The sequence below is a fragment of the Giraffa tippelskirchi genome, chromosome 5 (genome assembly GCF_054371585.1).
Source record: "Giraffa tippelskirchi isolate mGirTip1 chromosome 5, T2T-mGirTip1v1.2.pri, whole genome shotgun sequence".
Taxonomy (NCBI): Eukaryota; Metazoa; Chordata; class Mammalia; order Artiodactyla; family Giraffidae; genus Giraffa; species Giraffa tippelskirchi.
The window spans coordinates 95802690-95825300 of NC_137279.1; the positions used below are offsets into that span (position 1 = coordinate 95802690).

A 22611-nucleotide genomic window follows, 5' to 3' on the forward strand; every position below is an offset into this window, starting at 1 on the left:
TACAAGGTATGTATAATTGAAGTCCCTAAACAAGAAAACTAAAATAAGGGAATAGGATAAATACTAAAAACTGTAATGCTAGAAAACCTTCCTGAAAAAAAAGTTTTGAAAATTTGCTTTTACTTTGCTTTGTATTTAAAAAGAATGACTCACAATGATGAATTACAGGGTATATTAAACTAATGGGTTTTCAATAAAACATTTCCTTTGGGCATTCAGGATAAAAACCAAAAATGTGACAAATAAGAGAGAAAAATATCATCAGACTTTTTGACAACATTTTCAGCTAGAAAAAAATGGAAGAATATATTTAAAATGTAAGGAAAAAATGTGATAATGTGATCCAAGGGTTTTATATTTAATAAAATCGAGTTTCAAATGCAAAGGTCACAGATAAACTCTCATCAACATGTAAGAACCCTGGGAATATAGTCTCATGAGCCCTTCCTTAGGAATTTACAAGATAATGACTCAAACAACCAAAATGAGACCTTAACATAATGACCAGAGATGAATATTAATGTATGTGTATTTGTAAATTAAGACTAAATGAGGATTATAAGTGAGAGTATAGTATGTAATGGTTGTGAGTGCTAACAATGTAGCAGATTACAGAACTGAAAAAAATGTGGAGGGAATGAGAAGAGTGTTTGCAAATTAACTTTTAATCTATTTAGTAATTATATTGTTGGTGCTAATCTTTGTATTATTTTTGTATGAAAGTTTACTGTGAGATGTGGGATCAAGCAAATGAGTGATATTCTAAACAAATGTGATATTCTAATTCCATCATCCCCAGTGTTTTTGAAAGTAAAATTTTCAGGGTGGAAAAAGGAGATGCAGACTAACCTAGAAGAGGTTAAGTAATATACCAGAGCCCTGGATTTGAATTGAAAATATAAGGATACACTCACGAGGTACTTATGAACTCATGAAGTGTTTCATCTTAACATTTTTAACCACTGTCCAGTGAAGAGGTCTGGAAACTCTGATCAATCCAGTAGCAATAAGTTAGCACCAGATTGTGAGCTGAAATTATAGTATTCCAATAAAAGAAATAAAAAGTTCTTGGAGAAACAACTGATTTTGTGTCTGGTGATAGAAAATGTGCAAGATAAGTGTGAAATATTTTCTCATATCATATAACAATGAAGCCAACAAACATTTTCTCAGTTTGGATCAAAAGGTCTTGGGAGACTGCTGCCTAATGGGAGAATTCCAATGTCTACTATCTATCCAATGGGACAAGCTGAGCATTGAGAGCAACAATAATTTCTATGGGTCTGAGGTCATTAAATTTAAATTCATAAGTTCATAATGATCCAAAGTGTCTAACTGGTCACCTTTGGAAAATGTGAATCCACTTATTTATTTGAAAACCTGTAAAAAGGGGAAAGAAAAAAGCACCTATTCTGCTCTGCCTATACAAAGAACACAAGTGAATAACCAAATGGTAGAGCAACTTCACCAAACGTTCACACATCAAGTGTAAATTTCCTGGTGGTTGGTGAAAAGGCCCTCAAAGTAATGTCAGACACTAACCAGTTACTGAGCCACGTGTGTTTCTTTTAGCATTACCCTTACAACATGACATTTGTAAAGGATACTGTTGGGTGATCATTACTTGTGATGGGAGGACAGAGGTTCTTGGAGAAATAATTGACTCCAAGCCTGGGATAAGAAATATACAAGATACATATGTGATTTATGGGCAGTTCAGAGTGTGCCTACCACAGCAGAAATGTTGGGGAAACTCGGCTTAGATCTTAGTTACTGTGAGGCCAAATTTATATGTTCTCTTTTTACTTTCACATCAAATAATGATGATACTGAAATACCTTGGGCTAGGCTAGTTGAGAAGGGATGAGAACTTACATTGCAAGTAAGAACTTAGAACACTGTGGATATAATAAGATAAAGAATCAAATGTCCAAATATCTTTAGGGTGTTTAGAGTAAAGGTGAACCTTTTGCTTTCACATAGTACATGGTTATTTCATCTGTAGGTGCTCTGGAGTGAGGAGAACTTGCCAGGGAACTGAAATACGGATTCACCAAGTTCCTCCCTTCCTCAAGAGGAGAGATGCTTCCTTGTGAGAAGAGGGCTGGAGAGAGGTGGTCTGTGCTCTAAGAGTCATGGAGCTATGAACCTCAGGGTCTTCTCATATGCATTCACTCTTCCCCTCTACTTTTTGGGAAACATCTATTCATCTTTTATGTCCCAATTCCAGCATTACTTTCTCACAAATGTGCTCAGTGCCCTGCTCTTTTTCTGCACAGCACCATCATTATTTGAGATGTTGTGTTCATTTGATTGCTTTGTGTCTCTCTTTCCCGCTAGGATGTAGACCTCATGGGGCAGACACAAGGTGTGTTTTTCTCCCTGGCATATCCCCAGTTCCTAATATGGTGTCAGGAGCACTGGGTCACCCTGGTAGCTCAATATTTGTTTCACAAATCAATGTATAAATGTTCTTGATTTCTGGGTTGTGAGAAGGATCTCCTCATATTCCAGTTACTATAGATTGAATTTTGCTATAGATTGGTTTTTCTAGTAGTCTGTATGGATGTGAGAGCTGGACTATAAGGAAGGCTGAAACCCAAAGAATTGGTGCTTTTGAATTGTGGTTTTGGAGAAGACTCTTGAGAGTCCCTTGGACTGCAAGGAGATCCAACCAGTCCATCCTAAAGGAAATCAGTCCTGAATATTCATTGGAAGGCCTGATGCTGAAGCTGAAACTCCAATACTTTGGCCACCTGATGTGAAGAACTGACTCATTGAAAAAGATCCTTATGCTGGGAAAGATTGAAAGCGGGAGGAGAAGGGGATGACAGAGGATAAGATGGTTGTATGGCATCACTGACTCAATGGATGTGAGCTTGAGCAAGCTCCAGGAGTTGGTGAAGGACAGGGAAGCCTAGGGTGCTGCAGTCCATGGGGTCACAAAGAGTCAGACACGACTGAGCAGCCAAACAATAAAACAGATTGAATTGTGTCTCCCTGAAAATTCGTGTGTTGAAGCCTTAACCTCCAAGGTGATGGTATTTGGAGATAGGACCTTTGGGAGGTAGTCAGAGCTAGATGAGATCATGGGGGTGGGGCCCTCATGAAGAGATTAGGGTCCTTATAAGAAAAGACATCAGAGAGCTTTCTCTCTCTCTCTTTCCCCTCATTAGGTCAGGACACAGTGAGAAGGCAGTTGACTGTGTTGCAGGAAGAGGGACCTCAGGGCCTGAGAGTGTTCTCTTGTCCAAGAGTTGGGAATGAATTGTCTGAAGAGACACATGTGCTGACAAAGCAAAAGACTCTATTGGGAAGGGGTGCCTGGGCAGAGAGTGGGAGGGTAAAGGAAGCCAGGAGGACTGCTCTGCCATGTGGCTCATAGTCTCAGGTTTTATGATGATGGGATTAGTTTCCAGGTTGTCCCTGGCCAATTATTCTGACTCAGGGTCCTTCCTGGTGGCTTACACACTGCTCAGCCAAGATGGATTCTAGCAAGTAGGATTCTGGGAGGTTGGTAGGACATGTGGAGTCTCCTTTTGACCTTTCCCAAATTCTTCTGGTTGGTGATGACTTGTTAGTTCTGTGTTTCTTACCAGGGCCTCCTGTCATAAAATAACTCACGCAAATGGATTGCTATAGTGCCTGGCTAAGGTGGGTGGTTTCAACCAGTTTTTCCCTTAACAGCTCCAAGCCAGGAAGAGAGCCCTCACCCAAAACTGACCATGCTGGAGCCTTGATTGTGGACTCTAGCCTCCAGAATTGTGAGAAAATAAATTTCTGTCTAAGTCACTCAGTCTAGGGTATTTTATGGCACCCCGAGCTAAGACTCCTATATACCTCAATATTTTATTTTAAATCTCTAGATTTTAAAATAATAGTGTCTATCTTAATTGGAATGCAAATCTAAAAATAATATGCAAGCCCAATTAAGCATGTCTCCAAGCAGTCAGGTGCAGCCTCTGCTTTGTAGGGTGGTTGTTGGTGTGCTGGCCTAGCCTCCTACTTCTGACTTTGAGCTTCTTGAGGGTGGGGACCCTGTCTTCTTCCTCTCTGGATTCCACTCACCTAGCCAGTTCGAGGCATAGCCGATTGGCAGGGCTTCCTGGAGGCTGGGGCTGAGGAAGCAGCTGAGGAGCCTTGGGCAGCTGCACCCTTTCCCAGGAAGGAGGTACCTGGGATTACTCACAGGGCGGGTCCCCTGCTGTCAGCACCTGTCTGGTTTCACTGATTCCCTCTCTGTGCTGTAGACTGTGGACTGAGCAGAGCCTGGCCCTCCTCTTCCTCCTCTCCTCCTTTTGTTAGGGCTCCTGGCCTTTCTCTTCTCTCTGGAAAGCTAGGGCCCATTCTCCATTCCTGGGGAGAGAGTGCCCTCTAGTGCCTGGGAGGGTGAAGGCCAAGGAGGAGGGTAGGGCCAGAGGCCAAGTCTGAAAGGAGGCTCTGCCAGCCAATGAGGGGTGAGCCGGCTGCAGCTTGACCTGTGGGATTGGGACAGCAAGGGATCCACAGGTATTTCTGAGTGTGTGTGTGTGTCTTCTTGAGAACCCCCTCTATTATCGGAGGGATTGGATTCTATCAGGTTACAAAGTTAACATGATGGAGAAAGTTCCCCTGATCTCCACTCTTGAATTCTTCCTCCAAATAAGAAAACTCTCTACCTAAATTGTTCTAAATGGGTTTGGTTCCACCATGTCTGGATCTTTCTTGCCAAGGCTGTGGGTCCTGGGATCACTTCTGCCCAATTTCTTTCCTTTCTGACTAGCCTGGAATCCTTATCTGTTATATCTCACTTGTCTCCTGTTCTAATATTTCATCTTCATTTTAAGTACAGAGAATACATAGCAATGTGAGCCATGGTGGGCGAATTGTGGCTGCAGCTTGTCCTGCTGACTCAGTGTTTGCAGTTAGAGGTAGGGATGGGAGACACTAGAAATTCCTGCCTTGCATGATCAGGGGTTGGGCTCAAGCTTTTCTACTTCGGCTGTGTGATGTGACAAGCTCGGGACAGCATTCGCTACATTATCATTCATGGTTGGGGATCAAGTGATCAGAGTCTAGACCTCTTGTTGACCAGAATTGATTGCTGGTTTCTAGGTAGTTTTGCAAGACGCCAGCTTCTTTCCTGGGAGGCCAGCCTACAGGGCTTCCATTTTCGGCAAGTGAATCCTTGCCTCTTGTTTGACTAAAGAGGGAAGCTCAACACTTTTCCACATTAGGTGACTGCCTTCCTTTGTGGAGGGCTCATTTGTCATCAGGACACAGTTTTCTTGAATGAATGGATTCCTGGGTGTTAATGGCTGAGAGGTTGCTTGTCCTCATCCCAGGAAGCTCCTGTATGCTCATTTTAAACTGGGGTTCTAAACATTTTCCATCTGGGAACTACTGATGATAACATAAAATCTCTTGGGGGCAGTCATATACCCCCTTTGATCTCAAACCTCCCTCAACAGTTTTCTAGTAGGATAATTGGGAGAACAGTTGATGTTTTGGTTGACATCTCAAGGAGTTGATATTTCATTTGGATTGAGTTGAAGTAAGCAGTTCATTTCTGCCTGACACAGCAGAAAATATTTCTGCAATGGAAAGGGCATAATAATCCTGGAGGTTAACCTCTTGGGCCCTTGTTGTAAATCTCCATCATCAGAAACTCAAGCAGATTGTGGAGAAGTTCCAGGCAGAGGCTCTCAAGATCTGCTCTTTCTAACTGGGTAACTTTGGGCTAGTGACTTAACCTCTCTGAAGTCCAGTTTCCTGATGATAAGTACAGGTCTCATAGGTCACTGTGAAGATTCTTAATGAATAACTGTGAAGTCCTCCTGGAGAAGGAAATGGAAACCCACTCCAGTATTCCTGCCTGGAAAATCCCATGGATGGAGGAGCCTGGCAGACTGTACAGTCCATGGGGTTATGAGTTGGACATGAATTAGTGACTAAACTACCACCACTACCACAGCAAATACTTGGACTATAGGATGTGATCAGTAATTGGTAAATGCTGCTATTATTACCATTTTCACTTGAGAATAAGTTAGGTGAGCATCTGTCAGGAATCTTTGCGAATGAAGCCCACCTCTGCCTCTACTGTAGTTTTCTTCTTCTGAGCCTCAGTGTTCTCACATATAAAAATGAGGTTATGATAATTTCACAGTGATAAGAGAACAGACTCCATATGATTTCAAGACCATGAAATTTTTGCACCTTGTTTATGTCCCTAGGTATGTCTCCTAGCTTACATTCTAAGAGAACTTGAATACAATTTGTGTCCTACTGTTGTGTGAAAATTGTATAAATTTCAATTATGTTCAATTGATTCACAGTGCTTTTCAGGTCTACTATAGCCTTCTATGTCTCTGTATATTCATTCTGTTAATTTTTGAGAGTTTGATATTGAAACTCCAACTAAAAGTTTTAATTTATTTACTTAAAAAATAATTTAATATATAGTGGAACTATATGCAACCTTGTTCTGTATTTTCCAAGCCTCCTGTAAATGTGTTATCATACTTTCACAATTAAAAAAATAAAAATAAAAGAATAGGATTACGAATATCTTATCGGAATTTTATAAGAATTAAATATAAAATAGCAGCACTAAGATGTAAAAACATCCACACAGAGTTTATTCAAATAGCTACTCAAGAGTTTTAGAAATTGTTATTATCTGTGCTGTAAATCTGTAAATGAGGCACTGGGCTCCCTCCTAGGAGGGACCATGAATTCTCAGGGTAACTGTAGGCTGGTAGACAGAGGTGTTAGCTCACCTTTATTGAGCATCTGTCAAGGGTCAACCTTGTCCTGAGGACCTTGAGAAGTCTTACTAGGTGCTGGTTCTCCAGAGGTCCTCAGTTTGGCAAGGAGGCAGATGGGGGCCATGCAATTTGGTCGGTGCTCTGTTTGAAGGGTGAGGATGACTGGTCTAACTATCGGTGTCTCTCCCAGGGCTGTGATCCATACTCTCCCTGTTGGTGACCTAGGACCACATGAGGATGCTGCTATGGTTTCTTGTCTTGTCTGCTTTGGATCTCGCGGCCTGGGGTGAGTTTTCTTTTACTAGGTCACAAGTGCTTTTGGCATCAGCCTCAGCCTGGTTTTGTTTGTGAATTATCCTCTCCAGGGTCCTCATTCCTCCCCATCAGCTATATTCCCTACTGGAGTCCAGCTCAGGTGCCCCCTCCCCAGCTGAGATGGGCTCCGGTCCTCAGCAGCCTCTCCAGCCTGCCTGGTACAGCTTGGTGTCAGTGCCATGGTCAGGCATTTGCTCCAGATTATTTCACAGAAGGACAGAACCTCAGAACCATGATGGAGACCCTTAACAACTTAGTCTTGTAGACAGAGAAACAGGCCCCATTGTGGCAGTGACTTGCTCTAGGTCACCTGACAATTTGAGGGTGGATGCAGAGTCTAGTGGTTATGAACATGGGTCTAGGGTCAGACAGCCTGGCTTGGAATCCAAGTCCACAGCTTAAAGCTCATATCATTTTAGACAAATAACCTCTCTGAGCCTCAGTTTCTCACTTGTATAGAGGGAGTAGTTAATTTGCTTTGTCTATTTCACAAAATTGTTTTAAGCCACAAATGTGATAGTGCCCTTGAAAATGCTTTGTTAACTACAGAGCTGGTCAGTGGATGACATTGCTGTCCCAGTGACATTGCCCCCGTGACCTCTGGTACTGAACAGACAGAGGGGAATGAGGCAAATTTGTGATGATTTTGTGTGTGTGTGTGTGTGTGTGTGCGCTCAGTCGCTTCAGTTGTGCTGACTCCTTGCTGCCCCATGGACTGTAGCCTGCCAGGCTCCTCTGTCCATGGGATTCTCCAGGCAAGAATACTGGAGGGGGTTGTCATGTCCTCCTCCAGGGATCTTCCGGACCCAGGGGTTGAACCTGAGGCTCCTGCATTGCAGGAGAATTCTTTACTCACTGAGCCATCTGGGAAGCCTATTTGTGGTGATTAATCCTCCATTAATCCTATCTTCAAAAAAAAATCACGTTGGTGAGGACAGTCACAACCATCTGTAAATTTCTGTATTTCAAGAACCTTGCCTGGATCACTAGGTGCTTAACATATGAATACATGTTAACATGATGACCATTTTGGTATGTTACATATACAGGTGAACTGAGAATGAGCTGCCCAGCTGAGGAGACAAGAGAGACTGCATTGAACCTGAAATAAGGGGAGGCTTGGGGAGGTTGGGGAGGGTGCGGGATGGGGGAAAGGCCTCACTGGGGCAGATGTGAGAGGCAGAGGCAGGGTGAGGTCAGATGCATCTGTGGTTTTCCTCTTTCTTGTTTCCTAGAGGAAGTCAGGTGGGTCGGGTGGGAGGTTATCTGGGGGAGACTGAGAGGCTGTGGGCTGTGGGGTCACAGGAGGACCATGGAGCCTGTGCCTCTGAGCTGGTCCATATATTTTCCAAAGACCAGCACCAAGTGCAGTGTGCCTTTGCAGGGGATCCCCTGAAATTGTCCTGGAATGAGACCCAAGCCGGGGGGCTGTCACAGGAGCTTCTGGACCTGTTTGTTGGCATCTCACAGCTCATTCACACAGGTCGCAATGGTGAGGCATTTGGGGGAGGGGGCTGCCTGGGGCTTTTTAGGGAGACAGAAGTGTTTCTTAGAACATCACTATGGCTGGGCGGGGTGGATGGGGTAGGGTAGAACCACAGCTCCTCCCATGGATTGTCCTGAGTCCTTAGGCAAAGGTGCGTTCCAGAAGGGAGAGGAAACCCAGGGAAAAAAGACAAGGATCTCAGTCTCTAGCTCTCAGGGTAGAGATACCACTTCACTCAGGCAGTTTCTGGGAGCTCTCAAGTAAGGATAATGAGGGAGCCCTCGGGGGTCCTGGGGTCCTGGGTGGGGCTCTCACAGCCTTGCCCACAGTGCTCGTTCATCTGAAAGAGGGAATTCCCCACCCCAGTGTTCATGGGGCTTCCTGTGGGCTCTGGCTGGGGAGCTGCTGGTTTTAGGAGAGTGACAGAACTTTCCTCAGGAGCCTGGTGGTCTACAGTCCATGGGGTCGCAAACAGTTGTACAGGACTGAGTAACTAACACTTTTACTTTCACTTTCAAACAAGAGATGGAGATGGGACGGGGAGGCTGTGGTGGTGCAGGCCTCCTTCTGGGGCCTCTCCCACCACAGAGGAGTCAGGATGGCCTGGACAGCCTAGGGAGGGCATGGCAGGGCCTCAGCACGCCAGCCTATTTCCCCTCTCCCCTCCCCCCAGGTGTGCCCACCATTGTCTCCCGCAAGGAGTGGGGAGCGAGATCCCTGACCTGCAGGGCCCAGCTGACCCAGCCTGTGGCCTATGTCATCACGGACCAGCTCACAGGGATGGAATGCGAGGAGCAGAATGCTTGCAGTCAAAAGCTGAGGGGCCTGCAGTCCCGTTCCGTCTACACCAAAGGCTGGTGTGATGTGGCCTACAAGTAAGAGGCTGGTGGGGTCCCTGGAGCCCATGTTTGAGTTCTTTTGAGGGGGTCTCCTGTTCCCCCTTCTCTGCGTTTCTTAATTTCCCATTCATGTTCCTTTTCTAATGAATAAAAAATGCTAATATAAACAGAATCCAAAGTCTCCCAGGGGTCATGAGGAGGACCATTGTGAGCCACATATTCAGATGTGGTCTTGGCTACTAGGAGTTCCAGGAAAGAAGCGAGGGAGGTTGTGTGATAAGTACAGTCTCCCCCTTGAAGCTCAAAGAACATTTCAATTTATGAAGGTCTTTACAAGTATTACTCAAGTAGGCTCTCCCTGCCACCCTGAGGAATGGGCAGGAGAAATATTACCACCCCTGTGTCATAGGTGAGGATGCTGTGGTCTGGAGAAGTTAGAGAATTTGCTGAAAGTCACTCAAAGAAGGAGTGTGAACTCAGAACTCTTCCCAGGCTGCCTACTAGTCCTGCCTTGTTCCACTTCTGCTCACAGGGCTTTCTCCACCAGGTACCCTGAAGGGCCACCTCCACAGTGAGACTGGGACCCCATAGGAGACGTACCACTGGGAATGCAGGGAAGAGGGCCTGCAAATGTGTGAGGCAAGGAGAGGCTTGTGTTGTGTATTGAGTACGCTCTCTGAGGATTATCAGTGGAGGATGATAATCAGTGGAGGATGAGGATTATCAGTGGAGGATGCCCACAACCTCCTCTTTCCCCCTTTTTCCTTATAGAAGAAGAGAGAGAGAGGGAATGGTGCTCTCCTCCCTGAATTCTAAGGACAAGTATAAATGCTTTCTGAATTATCCACTTTGGAAAGGGTAACCCACGTCTTATCCTTGATTTATTGAGATTGCAAATAAGTAAGAGCACCTGGAAGCCCTCACTGTAGTCACCTGAGCCCCAGAGGGCCAGGGTTAGGAGTCTTCCCATCTGCCCTCTGTGGATGCCATGTTCACTACAGCTCAGCTGCTGAGCCTACCACGAGTGCCCCACCACTCTGCCATTGTCACCGCTGAGTTGCCTACTTCAGCCATTGCATCTCGCAGTCATGTTTCTGGGGTGACAGAGTAACAGTCTCTGGTTTGTACGATGCAGTTGCTGTAGCCATAGGGACTGTTCACTTTGGAATGACCAAAGGCTGCAGGGACAGAGTACCTCAGTACCTGAAAGTACTGTGGCAAAGCCAGGGACACAGTAGACACAGTGAGGCCCCCACCTGGTCCTTAGGCTGATGTCACTGCAGGGTAGGAAGTCTGTTCCACTTCATTCGGGGTCTTTGGTGACTTCGGGGAAGTGTTCTTTCTGTGCTCAGTTTGCTGTGGAAATGCATGACCTGTTAAAAGCTGAACATGTAAGAGTTGTGAAAATAAAATTTTTAAGACTGTAACTGGAATGTGGAAGACGAGAAAGTTAGAAAGAGAAGAAGAGGTGGAAGGAAAAAAATACTTTGGCTTCAAAAACTAAATGGGGAAAAGGAACATCCTAAACAAATTTCTGTGATAAAAAAAGAGCTTAGAAATTTCTAAAGAGAAACTGAAGAAAATGTTAACTTAAAGGAATCCCTAAATTCTGCTCAACTGTTTTCAATGTACAAGTGCTTGGTCCTATAATTTAAAAACATGATGAATGGATTCTCATGCCCTTGAAAAATGTTGAACTAAAGTTCTCAGGTTCTTGAGAGTCACATATTGGAATTCTACTTTGAACCAAATGAGTATTTTTAAAGTGAGATTCTGGGAAACACAGGTAAACTAAGTCACAAGAAAATTAAAGATATATTCCTGCATCTCTTGGAAGTCTAAAATGCATTATCCCACTCCCTCTCACTGTTATGTCCTTGTAACATACGAGCCTCTAGAACTTTTTGCATTCTGAGAATGGGTGAGAAGTTTTCTGTTATAGAAATTTGCCATTTAATCATGTCTCCTTGCCTGGCAGCTTCCTGGTTGGGAACGATGGCAGGGTGTACGAAGGTGTTGGCTGGAGCATCCAAGGCATGCACACCCAGGGCTACAACAACATCTCCCTGGGCCTCGCATTCTTTGGGAATAATCTAGGTAATGGTCACCCCTCTGACCTTCTACCAAGGAGTTGTCTACACTGTCTTCCGTCACTCACTCTTGTCTTTTCAGCCTACATCATGTTGTTCTCTCAGATGATGGCCCCTCTCTTGAAGTTCTTTTCTCCCTTGGATTCTATGATGGGGCATTTTTGGAGTTCTCTTTCTCCTCTCTGGTCTATACTCCTGTGAGACTGCTGAAGCCACCACTGATACTGCTTGAGCTCACGGTTATTGGCATCACTTTGAGAGTGTGAAGTGAAAGTTGTTCAGTTGTGTCTGACTCTTTGTCTCCAGGCCAGAATATTGGAGTGGATAGTCTTTCCCTTCTCCGGGGGATCTTCCCGACCCAGGAATTTAGCCAGGGTGTCCTGCATTGCAGGCGGATTCTTTACCAACTGAGCTATCAGGTAAGCCCTGAAGTTGATAATTGGGAACTGGCAGAGGCAGAAAAACATGGCTTCTCTCTTCCTCCAGTGTCTCCCATTGGTAGAGCCCAACCAGCCGCCCCCAAGCAAGGAAGTCTGGGAAATGTAGTTTGCAGGTTTCTAGTCCTCTGCAAAGCACAGGAGAACACAGAGTAGGGATGGAGTTAAGAGCCAACGATAAATAACTGGCACCTGCCAGGATCCTCATCTTCCTGATGGGGCAAGTAATAGCATTTATCTCAGAGGTTTTCTGTGAGGATTACATGAGTTAATGGATGTGAAGAGCACTTGGCCTCATGTCTGATTGTGGAAGCTATTAAATAAATACAGTCACCTTTTCTGCCAAGCTAGGGCATTCCTGACTTGGTCAGGTGGGCCTCCTTCTACATGTAGCTTTCACTGTCTCTGAGTGACTCCACATAGTGATGGAGTGGATAAATAAAGTATTTGGAAGAAGTCACCAACTTGGTTTCTAAGAGCTGTGTGTAAGTACTTCTTTGTCTCTTAACCTCTCTGTCCTGGCTATTGGACCAGTTTTTTCTCTTTTCATCTATCAGTTATTTAGGCTCAAGGGGTCAACTTATCCTCCCTCTACATCTAGACCAGGTTGGAACTTTTTGCTAACAGTTCTGTCCTCCATGTCATCCTCTTTCAGGCAGCAGTCCCAGCCCCACTGCCTTATCAGCCGCAGAGGACCTGATCTTCTATGCCATAAAGAAGGGTCACCTATCACCCAGGTATATTCAGCCACTTCTCTTGAAAGCAGAGAGCTGCCTGGTCCCTCATCAGCCACCGATGCCCAGAAAAGGTAAAGCCTCTCTGTACTGCCTCATCCTCCTCCCAGTTACCACCCAGCAACAGTAGAAGATGCTTTTTCTTATTGGTATTCATTGGTTTCTCAGACCAAGAATATCTCTTGCTGAGATCTGGAAAATTCTAAGAGGGTACCTTCCTGGCCTCTCCTTTCCACTAGAACCATTTAGCCATGGAACCATTCTTGACATAAATATATATGTACACATGTCTTCACTCAACGAATATTTACTGAATACCAGGCACTCTTCTAGGTACTGAGGGTGAAGCTGTGAACAAAACAGATAAAACTGCACATTTAAGTAGAGAAAGATAGAAAATGAAGAATCAATAAGTAAAATGTATATGATGTTAGATGACATCAGGGTTATGGAGAAGAATAAAGCATGGAAATGGGGTGGGGTAAATATATATATACTTGTGTATATTACATGAATACACATACACACACAATCTCTGTCTCATACTCTCTCTCACACACACCTCCTTCTTAAAAGCAAAACAAGCCAACCTTGAACATGACCACAGCACAATGAGAAAAACTTGGGTTCACAGATTACACTGACGTGAGTGTGAATAGTCCAAGAAGTTGGATAATAAAAATCATGCACTATTTTGGAAAGGCACGCAGCAACCTAAAACCAGTACAATTATAAGTGCTTTCAATAGTTTAACACTCTCTGCTAGAGTGGGTCTTGCCTAGGACTCAAGAATGTTTTTTATTAAGCTTTTTAAGTTGCAAATCTTTAAAATTTGTCTTGCTTTCAGACTGGTGTTGTCCTCATTAATAACACTTTTGTGTGTGTAGAATTCTTTAGAGATTTCAAATTACCATATGCATGTGATCAGTTCAGAAAGTCAGCTGATTTCTGCACATTGGTCTTGTTATATAAGTACACACATCTGCATTTATTTGTGATGCATATTCAAGCATGTAGGTATCAATAGTCTTTTCCCTTCTGCTTACATGCTGATTTCTATAGTTGTTATCAGAACTTGAATTTTGCCTCTAACCCTTGGCTCCAGCTGCCTGACCCAGACAATCCCTATCTAGACTTTCCCAGAATCCCACAGAATCCTACATGTTAGGATGTATTAGTGGGTGCCAGAGTTTGGGAAGTCTGAGGAGTAACCAGCCTGCAGTTGTGAGATTGTCCACATGTGGGCACAGGCGAATTTGCATCTCATTGTTTTTTCCTCACCACAGCTTGCCCCAACATCATCACAAGGTCAGCTTGGGAAGCCAGACAGACACACTGCCCTACAATGAGCCTCCCAGCCAAATATGTTGTCATCATCCACACGGCTGGGGCAACCTGCAACGTATCCATGGACTGCCGGATCCGCGTCCGAGATATACAATCTTATCACATGGACACAAAGAACTTCTGTGACATCGGATATCAGTAAGTGGGACTGGTGCAAACTTGACCCTCCTTTTCTTCAGGGCTATAGGAAGGAAGGCTTGGGGAGGGAGCCAGTGTTTACCAAGCTCTTCCTTTGTGCCAAGTGCTTTACATAAGACATCATCTTTTTATTTGTGCAGGATTCTAGACTGAGCATTCTTCAGAGCCTAGCTAAGGTTTAGTTATCTCCTCTGGGCATGTTCTCCATGAGTGGTTGGGAAGACTCTGAAAGGAAGGTGTTAAAACAATAGTGATAAACCAAGAGTGTGAGACCCTTATGGGAGGCTGTCAACGGACCATGCCTTTTAAATGTAATCCCTTCCAACCAGCCAGAAACCCAGACCCTGTTCACCCCCTACTGCCCTTGAGCCCAACCCCAAACTTGCTGTCTCTGATGTTAGAATCCTGCAATACCTCTGGTATTGCTTACTCCATTTATAGACATAGGAAACTTTAACTTCTCTGGACTTCTTTTGCCTCCTCTCTGCAGTAGGGCAACAATACCTTATCTATTTGATAATACCAAGTGAAATAAAAAAAATGTTCTCTTTTGTTTCCTTTACTGCCAGGTCTATAATTAAGAAACACAGTAAGCTAGTAGAACAGTGGGAAGCTTCTTAGACGTTCCCTTGGAATTTTTATAGAAGAAATTTAGGGTTAGAGTATGATAACTTGTAGTTATTAGTATTAATTTTAATTTTATTGGCATCTAGTTGATTTACATTGTTGTATTAGTTTCAGGTATACAGCAAAGTGATTCAGTGATAACCTATAAAAGAATCAATTTTAAAAAATTATTTATTTATTTACTAGCTGGTCTGGGTCTTCATTGCTGTGCAGGTTTTCTCTAGTTGTGGGGAGCAGAAGAGGAGGTGCCTATTCTCTAGTTGCCATGTGGGGTTCTCTTTGTGGTGGCTTCTCTTGTTGTGGAGCACAGGCTCTAGAGCACAGGCTCAATGGTTATGGCTCATGGGCTTAGTTGCTCCACAGTATGTGAGATCTTCCCGAATCAGAGTCAAACCTGTGTCTCCTGCATTGGCAGGTGGATTCTTTACCACTGAGCTACAGGGAAGCTATGACTTAATCATAACAAATTTTATGAAGTCTCAGGTGGATTTGCTTTTGCATATGTCCTGGTGGCTCAGACGGTAAAGAACCCGCCTGCAATGAAGGAGACTTGGCTTTGATCCCTGGGTTGGGAAGATCCCCTGGAGGAGGGAAGGCAACCCACTCCAGTATTCTTGCCTGAGAATCCCCATGGACAGAGGAGCCTGGTGGGCTATAGTCCTTGGGGACGCAAAGAGCTGGACACGACTGAATGACTAAGCACATGTCTCATTCTGGGCTGACTGCCTTTCTCCTCTGAACTCCCATTTTAAAAACAGCCTTTGTAAATAGGAGAAAACTATGGCTGCATTTTACAGTATTTTCCACAGCCTTGCTATTGTTATTAAGCTTAGTTAATAAAGAATTAAATGTGGAAATTCCAAATGAAAAATGCCAGGAGCTGAGGGAATGTTAGTTTCCTTTCACATTCATTCTTTGGGGACTGGCTTGATTCCTATCCCTTGATTTTAGAAGCCTGTTATGGTGCTCACTCCCACTGCAGCCTCAGGATGCAGCATCTGTCACTCTGGCACCAACTGTGCTCAGTATGGACAAAGGGCCCTCTCATTCATCTTTTCTTACTTTTTCACCAATATTTATTGGGGTATCCCTGGTGGCTCAGCAATAGAGAATCTGCCTGCAATGCAGGAGATGCAGGTACAGTCCCTGGAGAAGGAAACGGCAGCCCACTCCACTATTCCTGCCTGAAAAAACCCATGGATAGAGGAAACTGGTGGACTACAGTCCATGGGTTCACAAAGAGTCAGACACAACTGAAGCAACTGAGCATGCATGCATGCTATGTGCTTGGTGCTCAGCAAGATGAATATGGCTCCTTCCCTTGTGGAGGAGAGAGGATAGTAAGCAGGTCATGACGATTGTGAGTGTTGGCACTGGGATGGATGAGTAACAGAATGTGCCCAGGATAGACCTCTAACAAGACTTTGGAGGACTGAATGGTATCACAGCAGGGCTTCAGCAGGGAGAGGCATCCACACTGGGACATGGATACGGAGTGGGGGTCAGTCAGGCAAAGAAGGATGCAGAGTGTTCCAGGCAAGAAGGAGCAGCATGTACAAGGGCCTGGAGTCCAGACAGAGCACAAATGAAAGAAGCTTTGTGCTAAGTTGCTCCAGTCATGGGTGACTCTATGGACTGTAGCCCACCAGGCTCCTCTGTCCCTGGGATTCTCCAGGCAAGAATCCTGGAGTGGGTAGCCTCCTCCAGGGGATCTTTCTGATCCAGGGATCAAATCCGTGCCTCTTATATCTCTTGCATTGACAGGCGTGTTCTTTACCATTAGCACCACCTGGGACGCCCACAAAGAAGCTTAACTCCTACCTAAAACAGACTACAAAGAGGGCAATGGTGAGAGGGAAGGCTGGAGAGGTTAACAGGAGTCACAGCACAGGCCTGGACATTGGTTCTGACAGGCTGACTCTATTTGAAAGGCAACTGGAAGTTCATGCCCTATGATGGGATCTGTATTTTAGCAAAACCACTCTGGGGGCTGTTTTAAGCATGGATTGGAAGGAGGTAAAACTCTGGGCAGACAGCTTTTGCAGTAATTCAGACAGCAGGTGATGGTGACCTGGAACAGCATGGCAGCTGTCGGCATAAAGGTAAGTGGAGAGATTTAAAATAGGAGAAATGGTTGACAAGCCATGAATGTTGATTGGATGGGGCTGGGGGAGGGAGAGTGAGGCATTCAATGTGATGCCCAATTTTCTGGCTAGGGAAATTGTGGAAGAAGATGGGTTTGTTTGGACATGTTGGCTTTTAGAGCTTGTAATTGAGCTATGGCTTCCCAGCTGGCTCAGTGATAAAGAATCTGCCAGCCAAGCAGGAGACATAGGAGACGCGGGTTCAGTCCCTGAGTTGGGAAGACCCCCTGGAGAAGGAAACGGAAACCTACTCCAGTATTCTTGGCTGGGAAATCCCATGGACAGAGGAGCCTGGGGGCCTACAGTCCATGAGCGGATATGAGTCAAAAGCAGGCAAAAGTGTTCGACATGACTTAAGTGACTAAAAAACAACAACAATTGGAGTTATAAGACTGGATGTTTGTCCAGGGAGAATATGTTGAGTGAGAAGAAAGAAGGTGTGAGACCAGAGTCCCAGGGGAGGAGAACCGGGGAAGAGAACATGTCAAGAAATCAGTGGCCAACAGGATCAGAATAAAAATCAGTTTTCATTACTAGTGTTACCATGTAGCAGTGGACTGATGTTGCTGTCATCATTGCTTGTCACTGTCTGTCTTCATTTCTTAGGTTCAGGGACTACTTTTTTTTTCTTTTGCCTTTTTATCTCTGTTCACATTGGCACATATGGTAAGAGTAATAGTAATGGTAATAGTAATAATAGTAAGTGGATGAAAGGATGAATTAATGATTCAAGGAGTGAATGAAACCAGTTCTCCCCAGAGTAATTTTCTCCTTTTCCCTTTGCCTGATCTTAGCTTCCTGGTGGGCCAGGATGGTGGTGTGTATGAAGGAGTTGGCTGGCATATCCAAGGCTCTCACACATATGGATACAACGATATTGGCCTAGGAATTGCCTTCATAGGCAACTTTGTAGGTAAGGGGTAAACATGGGGCAGAGGGACTCTGGATGATGAAGTATTATGTGAAATATCTGGGAAGCAATGGGGATAAGATGCATTGTGGTGCCCGACAGTGTCAGTGGGACTCTCAATGCAAGAGGCAGGTCCCCAGGAGTCCCTCTCAGACAGAACATTTCCTCCAAATTCACCTGTACCAATACCCAGTTCTGTCTGTCTTTAGAGCCATGCCCAAATGCAAACATGGAGCAAGAGAGAAAAAAATATTTTGCAAACTTTGGTATTTTCATATCACTGTTGGCAAATGTAGCTTCTCCCTTGGTAACCATGGCAACAGCATTGGGGAGCACCACTATCTCCTATAGACAAGCAATGAATGGTCTGGTGCTGCCGTGTCTGCTCCGTGGTGACTGTTGAGAAGTGATGTGTTGAGCTGCAGTTATTTTTCAGAGAAGTTTTGAACTTTCTAGAAGGCAGAATCAGGGAACACAATGACTTTGTTTTCCCAATGTGCCTGGCTGCAGAAACTTACAGGAATTTGTTGGCTATGGTGGTGATGGGGACAAAGGGAGACTGGGCTAGGTGCTTGTCCCTGCCCAAAAGCAAGTAACCTTGAGACCCTAGTGATTGCTGGGCTAAATGTGTTTTGCAGAAAAACCACCGAATGCCGCCGCGCTGGAGGCAGCTCAGAACCTGATCCAGTGTTCCGTGGTCAAGGGGTATCTGGTCCCCAACTACCTGTTGGTGGGGCACAGCGATGTGACCAACATTCTGTCTCCTGGACGGGCTTTGTACAACATCATTAAGACTTGGCCTCATTTCAGACAATGAGGGAACCCCAATTCCTTCCAATACCACCCCCTCCCCAACCCTGGCTTCTGAGTCTCCCCTTCTTCACCTTCCATCCTGGCTCAACACCTGCGTCCCCTCCAGGCCAGCCCCATCCTGTTTCTTCTGCTTCAGGTTAGTATGATCATTTCCTAACTAGTATGATCAGTTCCATTTGATCAAACCCCATAGTGGGGCATTCCAGCCGTCTGAGACTGCACCCAGCCTCCTTCCCTCCTCACCTTCCTCTCCCCAGCACCCACCTCCTCACCCAGGTGAGCCTTCTTGTCCCTTTGTACACACCCCTCTCCTGGTGTGCCTTCTCCTCCTGTTGTTGTAGCCATACATTCCGGGAAACAAACTTACTCAGAATGACAATGCAGATAGTGGAGTGCAGTTTATTACACTGGCGGGCCCAAGGCAGAGTTTCCTCTTAGCCAAGGACTCTGACCGACTTTGTGAAAACCTTATATACCTTAAGTGTACTGCTCAAGACCACATCCCCAAATCCCTTAAAAGTGTTAAAAGGAGATACAATCAGGTTACAGCCATGATTCATAATCAGAAGGGTCAGCTGGTTATGCATTGTAGCCTACACCAATGGGTGCCATAAAGATTAAGGTGATTGACTACATAGGGGATTATTACATTCTTTCTGGTGATGGGAAATCTTGGTATGGAATCTGGTGTTTATCAGTCTGGGAAGCCAGTTGGGCCACAGGTATGTTATCCCCATGGCTACCAGGCACATGGTCCAAAGCTCACTGAAAATGCAAGATGGAGTTTACTTCTTTTTCAAGATGGAGTCAGCTCGGCCTGTTCCTTTCCTCCCTCACCGTCTGCCTGGCAGCTCCCAGCCTCACACGTGACCCAGGTCAACATCCCAGTCCCTCCTCTCTGTTCACACACTACCTTGTCCATATTTGTATGCAGCCCTTATTTCAGGGCAGTGATTGTTTATAGACATTCTCTCCACTGGGTTGTGAGTTTGTCCAGTTTCATTCATGTCTGTGTCCTCAGTTCTTGAGCAGTGTCTGAATACAGAAAAGTAAAAGTGAAAGTCACTCAGTCATGTCCAGCTCTTTGTGACCCCATGAACTATACAGCTCATGGAATTCTCCAGGCCAGAATACTGGAGTGAGTAGCCTTTCCCTTCTCCAGGGGATCTTCCCAACCCAGGGATGGAACCCAGGTCTCCTGCATTGCAGGTGGATTCTTTACTGGCTGAGGCACAAGGGAAGCCCAAGAATACTGGAGTGGGTAGCCTATCCCTTCTCCAGCAGATCTTCCCAGCCCAGGAATCGAACTGGGGTCTCCTGCATTGTAGGCGGATTCTTTACCAACTGAGCTATCAGGGAAGGTGCTACAAACATTTATTGGAGAAATGGATGAATAAATGAATGAGTGGACCAAGTCCTTGCTCCCCTTTCCAATTTGCTTATCATCCCCTCTTTGGGGAAGACTTGCTGGATGATACCTCATCCCACCAGCATTCTCTCTGTTCTGTTCCCTCCCAGTCTGAGACTCAGAGCTGCCCTGGTTGCTCAACTGCAATGGTTATTGTGTCTCCAGAGTCCCATGTTCCTATCCTCCCAGAGCTCCCTGAGGGCAGAGGCTGTGTCCACACAGCGCTGCTCTCTGTCCTTCCCTGGTTGAGTCTGCTAGGCATCAAGCTGAGCTGGGACTCAGAGCTTGGGGGCTCAACAGCCCTCCCTTCCTGGACTCCTCCTGCCCAAGGTGAAGCCTCACCCTTTCAGATGGGGGAAACAACTGCTGTTTACTAGAAGCATAGGAACTGGAAACTACCTGCTAATGGTAGTTTTTCCTGATCTGGAAACAAGGAAAGGAGGAAGAAGGGGAGAAACATGGATTCCCCACCCCCTCCTTTGGTATTCACATAAGTCTTTGCTTTTAGAGTGTTTCACACCTCTTAGAACAAAGCAGGTTCAACCTCACATTTTCACAGCTGTTTATGCTTTTCAAAGACTGTCCGCCAATCTCACCGGATTCACTTTATCCTCAGGTCACCTGGGCAGGTAAGCAGGGGAAGGAGTAGGCCTGGTGGTCTCAATGCCCCTTTCTGATTTAGAGTCAGGGGGAGAGGGGAGGCTGCTCCAGGAGGAGAACCCCTTGGGATGGGAGTCACTGGACTAGAAGCTCTGGTCAACCCAGTCCTTCCTTAGGGGCGAAACCTCCCCAGCTAGCCACAGTGTGTCTCCCCTTCTCTTACAACATCCAGGGTGAGTTTCAGAGCCCTTCCTACGGGGAGTGGACAAAAAGGTGGATGTGTGATGAGAATTGATCCCAAGAAAAGAGCTGCCCTCCAGCTTTCTCTGCCTTTCTTACCACTCTCCAAAGCAGAGAGTCTCTGGCCTTTGATTCAAAGCACATTCCTGGCCTCAGGGTCTCACTAGCCTCCCCAGCCCCTGCCCCAGGCAGGCTTTCCTGGGGGTGGGGGTGGGGGTGGGTTGTAGACGCCCCCATCTCCATTAGTGCTCTTCAAGGCCTCCTCAAATCAGTGTTATTGCCGGGTCTGAATTATTGTCTTTTCAAGATTATTTACTTTTATTTGTCTTAAATACACATAATCTAGGTGAAACCAGAGCACTCAGTAGGAAAATGCTTTTTCAGGGTCAATCCTGAGGCAGCCAGTTCCATTCAGTTGCCTCTTAGGTGTCCTTTGTGTGCAGAGATTCTTTCCAGCTCCCCTTTAATTATTTACAGTGGGATTCAGAGAATTCCCCAGTGGTCTGATGGTTAGCTCTCACTGCTGAGGCCCAGGTTTGATCCCTGGTGAGGGAACTAAGATCATGTAAGCCGTGAGAGGTGGCCAAAAAAAAAAGTGGAGTTCATACTAACATCCCTCCTCAGAGGTTAGCTGTGAGGATTAAGTGAATTTAGAGTCCTGTGGCTCGTGGTTGCATATAATGTGATCCTGCCAAAGTTGAGTGGTGGTATCATGGTTCTTGTTGCTGCTGTGGTGGTGGTTGCAATCTGTTACTGCTGTTTGCTCAGGAAGGAAGGATACACCCTTGTGGGCCTCAGTCTCAGCCTCCTGGGGAGTTGGCAAAGGCTGGTGAGAGCAGGGAGGAGCCCCACAAGTCGGGCACGGGTAAAGGAGCCCTTGGTACGGGAGGGACACAGTGGCTTCACAATCCTGGACTTTCAGGGCTGGAGGGCCTCTAAGCTCATCTTATTAGCTGTTTTCCACAACTGTAAGCTCAGAAAGAAAAAAAATGCCACAAAAACTTTTATTTGATTCTGGAATACTAATTCGATTGAAGCCTATTTTCCAGAAAACTGAAACCAAAGAGGGCCGATGACTTGTTTAAGTTCACTCAGTGAGTTAAATAAAAGAGGAACCCTCAGATTCTTCTTTTATTTTTTTTAATCTGAAGAATTTTATTAATCTTTTTCTAAGGGATGAGATTATTTGTTTGGCTGTGCCAGGTCTTGGTTGCATCATGCAGAATCTTTAGTTACAGAATGTGGGATCTAGTTGCCTGACCATGGATTGAATCTGGGCCCCTTGCACTGGGATCACGGAGTCTTAATCCCTGTACCACCAGGGAAATCCTAGGAATCCTCAGATTCTGAGCACAGCCCCATTTTTGCACCTCTCTGGTTGAAATCACATATGACCCCTCCTTTCCAACAGAATAAAGTAAAGCATCTTAGCATGCACAGCATTTAGGGCTTTCCACAATCACTCGAACCTACCCTTTTGCACAGAATGAGACTTAGGTGGCAATTTGCAGATTCTCCTCCTGCAATTGCCCACCTTGGGGCCTTTGCCCACCTGTCCCTGCCCTCCTTGTGACTCCCCCAGTTCCACCAGTTTTCCAGACACTCCCTGTTTCTCCAGACCAGAGATGACATCTCCCTCCACTGGGTGCCCGGGGCCTTTGCCTGGTCCTCTTGGCGGCTCATCACTGCTCCCCTCTTTTCTCCCTTCTGACCTGGATTTCTGGGCCTTTGCCT

General features: G+C 45.4%; 1 protein-coding gene across 1 annotated transcript in view; it reads left to right on the forward strand.

The window, feature by feature from the left end:
- The window catches only part of LOC145505231 (peptidoglycan recognition protein 3-like), a 35388-nt gene extending 16755 nt beyond the window's left edge, over positions 1–18633 (forward strand). The window contains exons 2-9 of the mRNA XM_081486989.1: positions 6940–7035; positions 8449–8556; positions 9224–9425; positions 11368–11486; positions 12572–12724; positions 13937–14135; positions 17701–17819; positions 18455–18633. Of these exons, the coding sequence (XP_081343115.1) occupies positions 6981–7035; positions 8449–8556; positions 9224–9425; positions 11368–11486; positions 12572–12724; positions 13937–14135; positions 17701–17819; positions 18455–18633 (1134 nt within the window). The 5' untranslated portion in view covers positions 6940–6980. The remainder of the gene's footprint in view (positions 1–6939; positions 7036–8448; positions 8557–9223; positions 9426–11367; positions 11487–12571; positions 12725–13936; positions 14136–17700; positions 17820–18454) is intronic.
- Positions 18634–22611: the final 3978 nt, after the last annotated feature.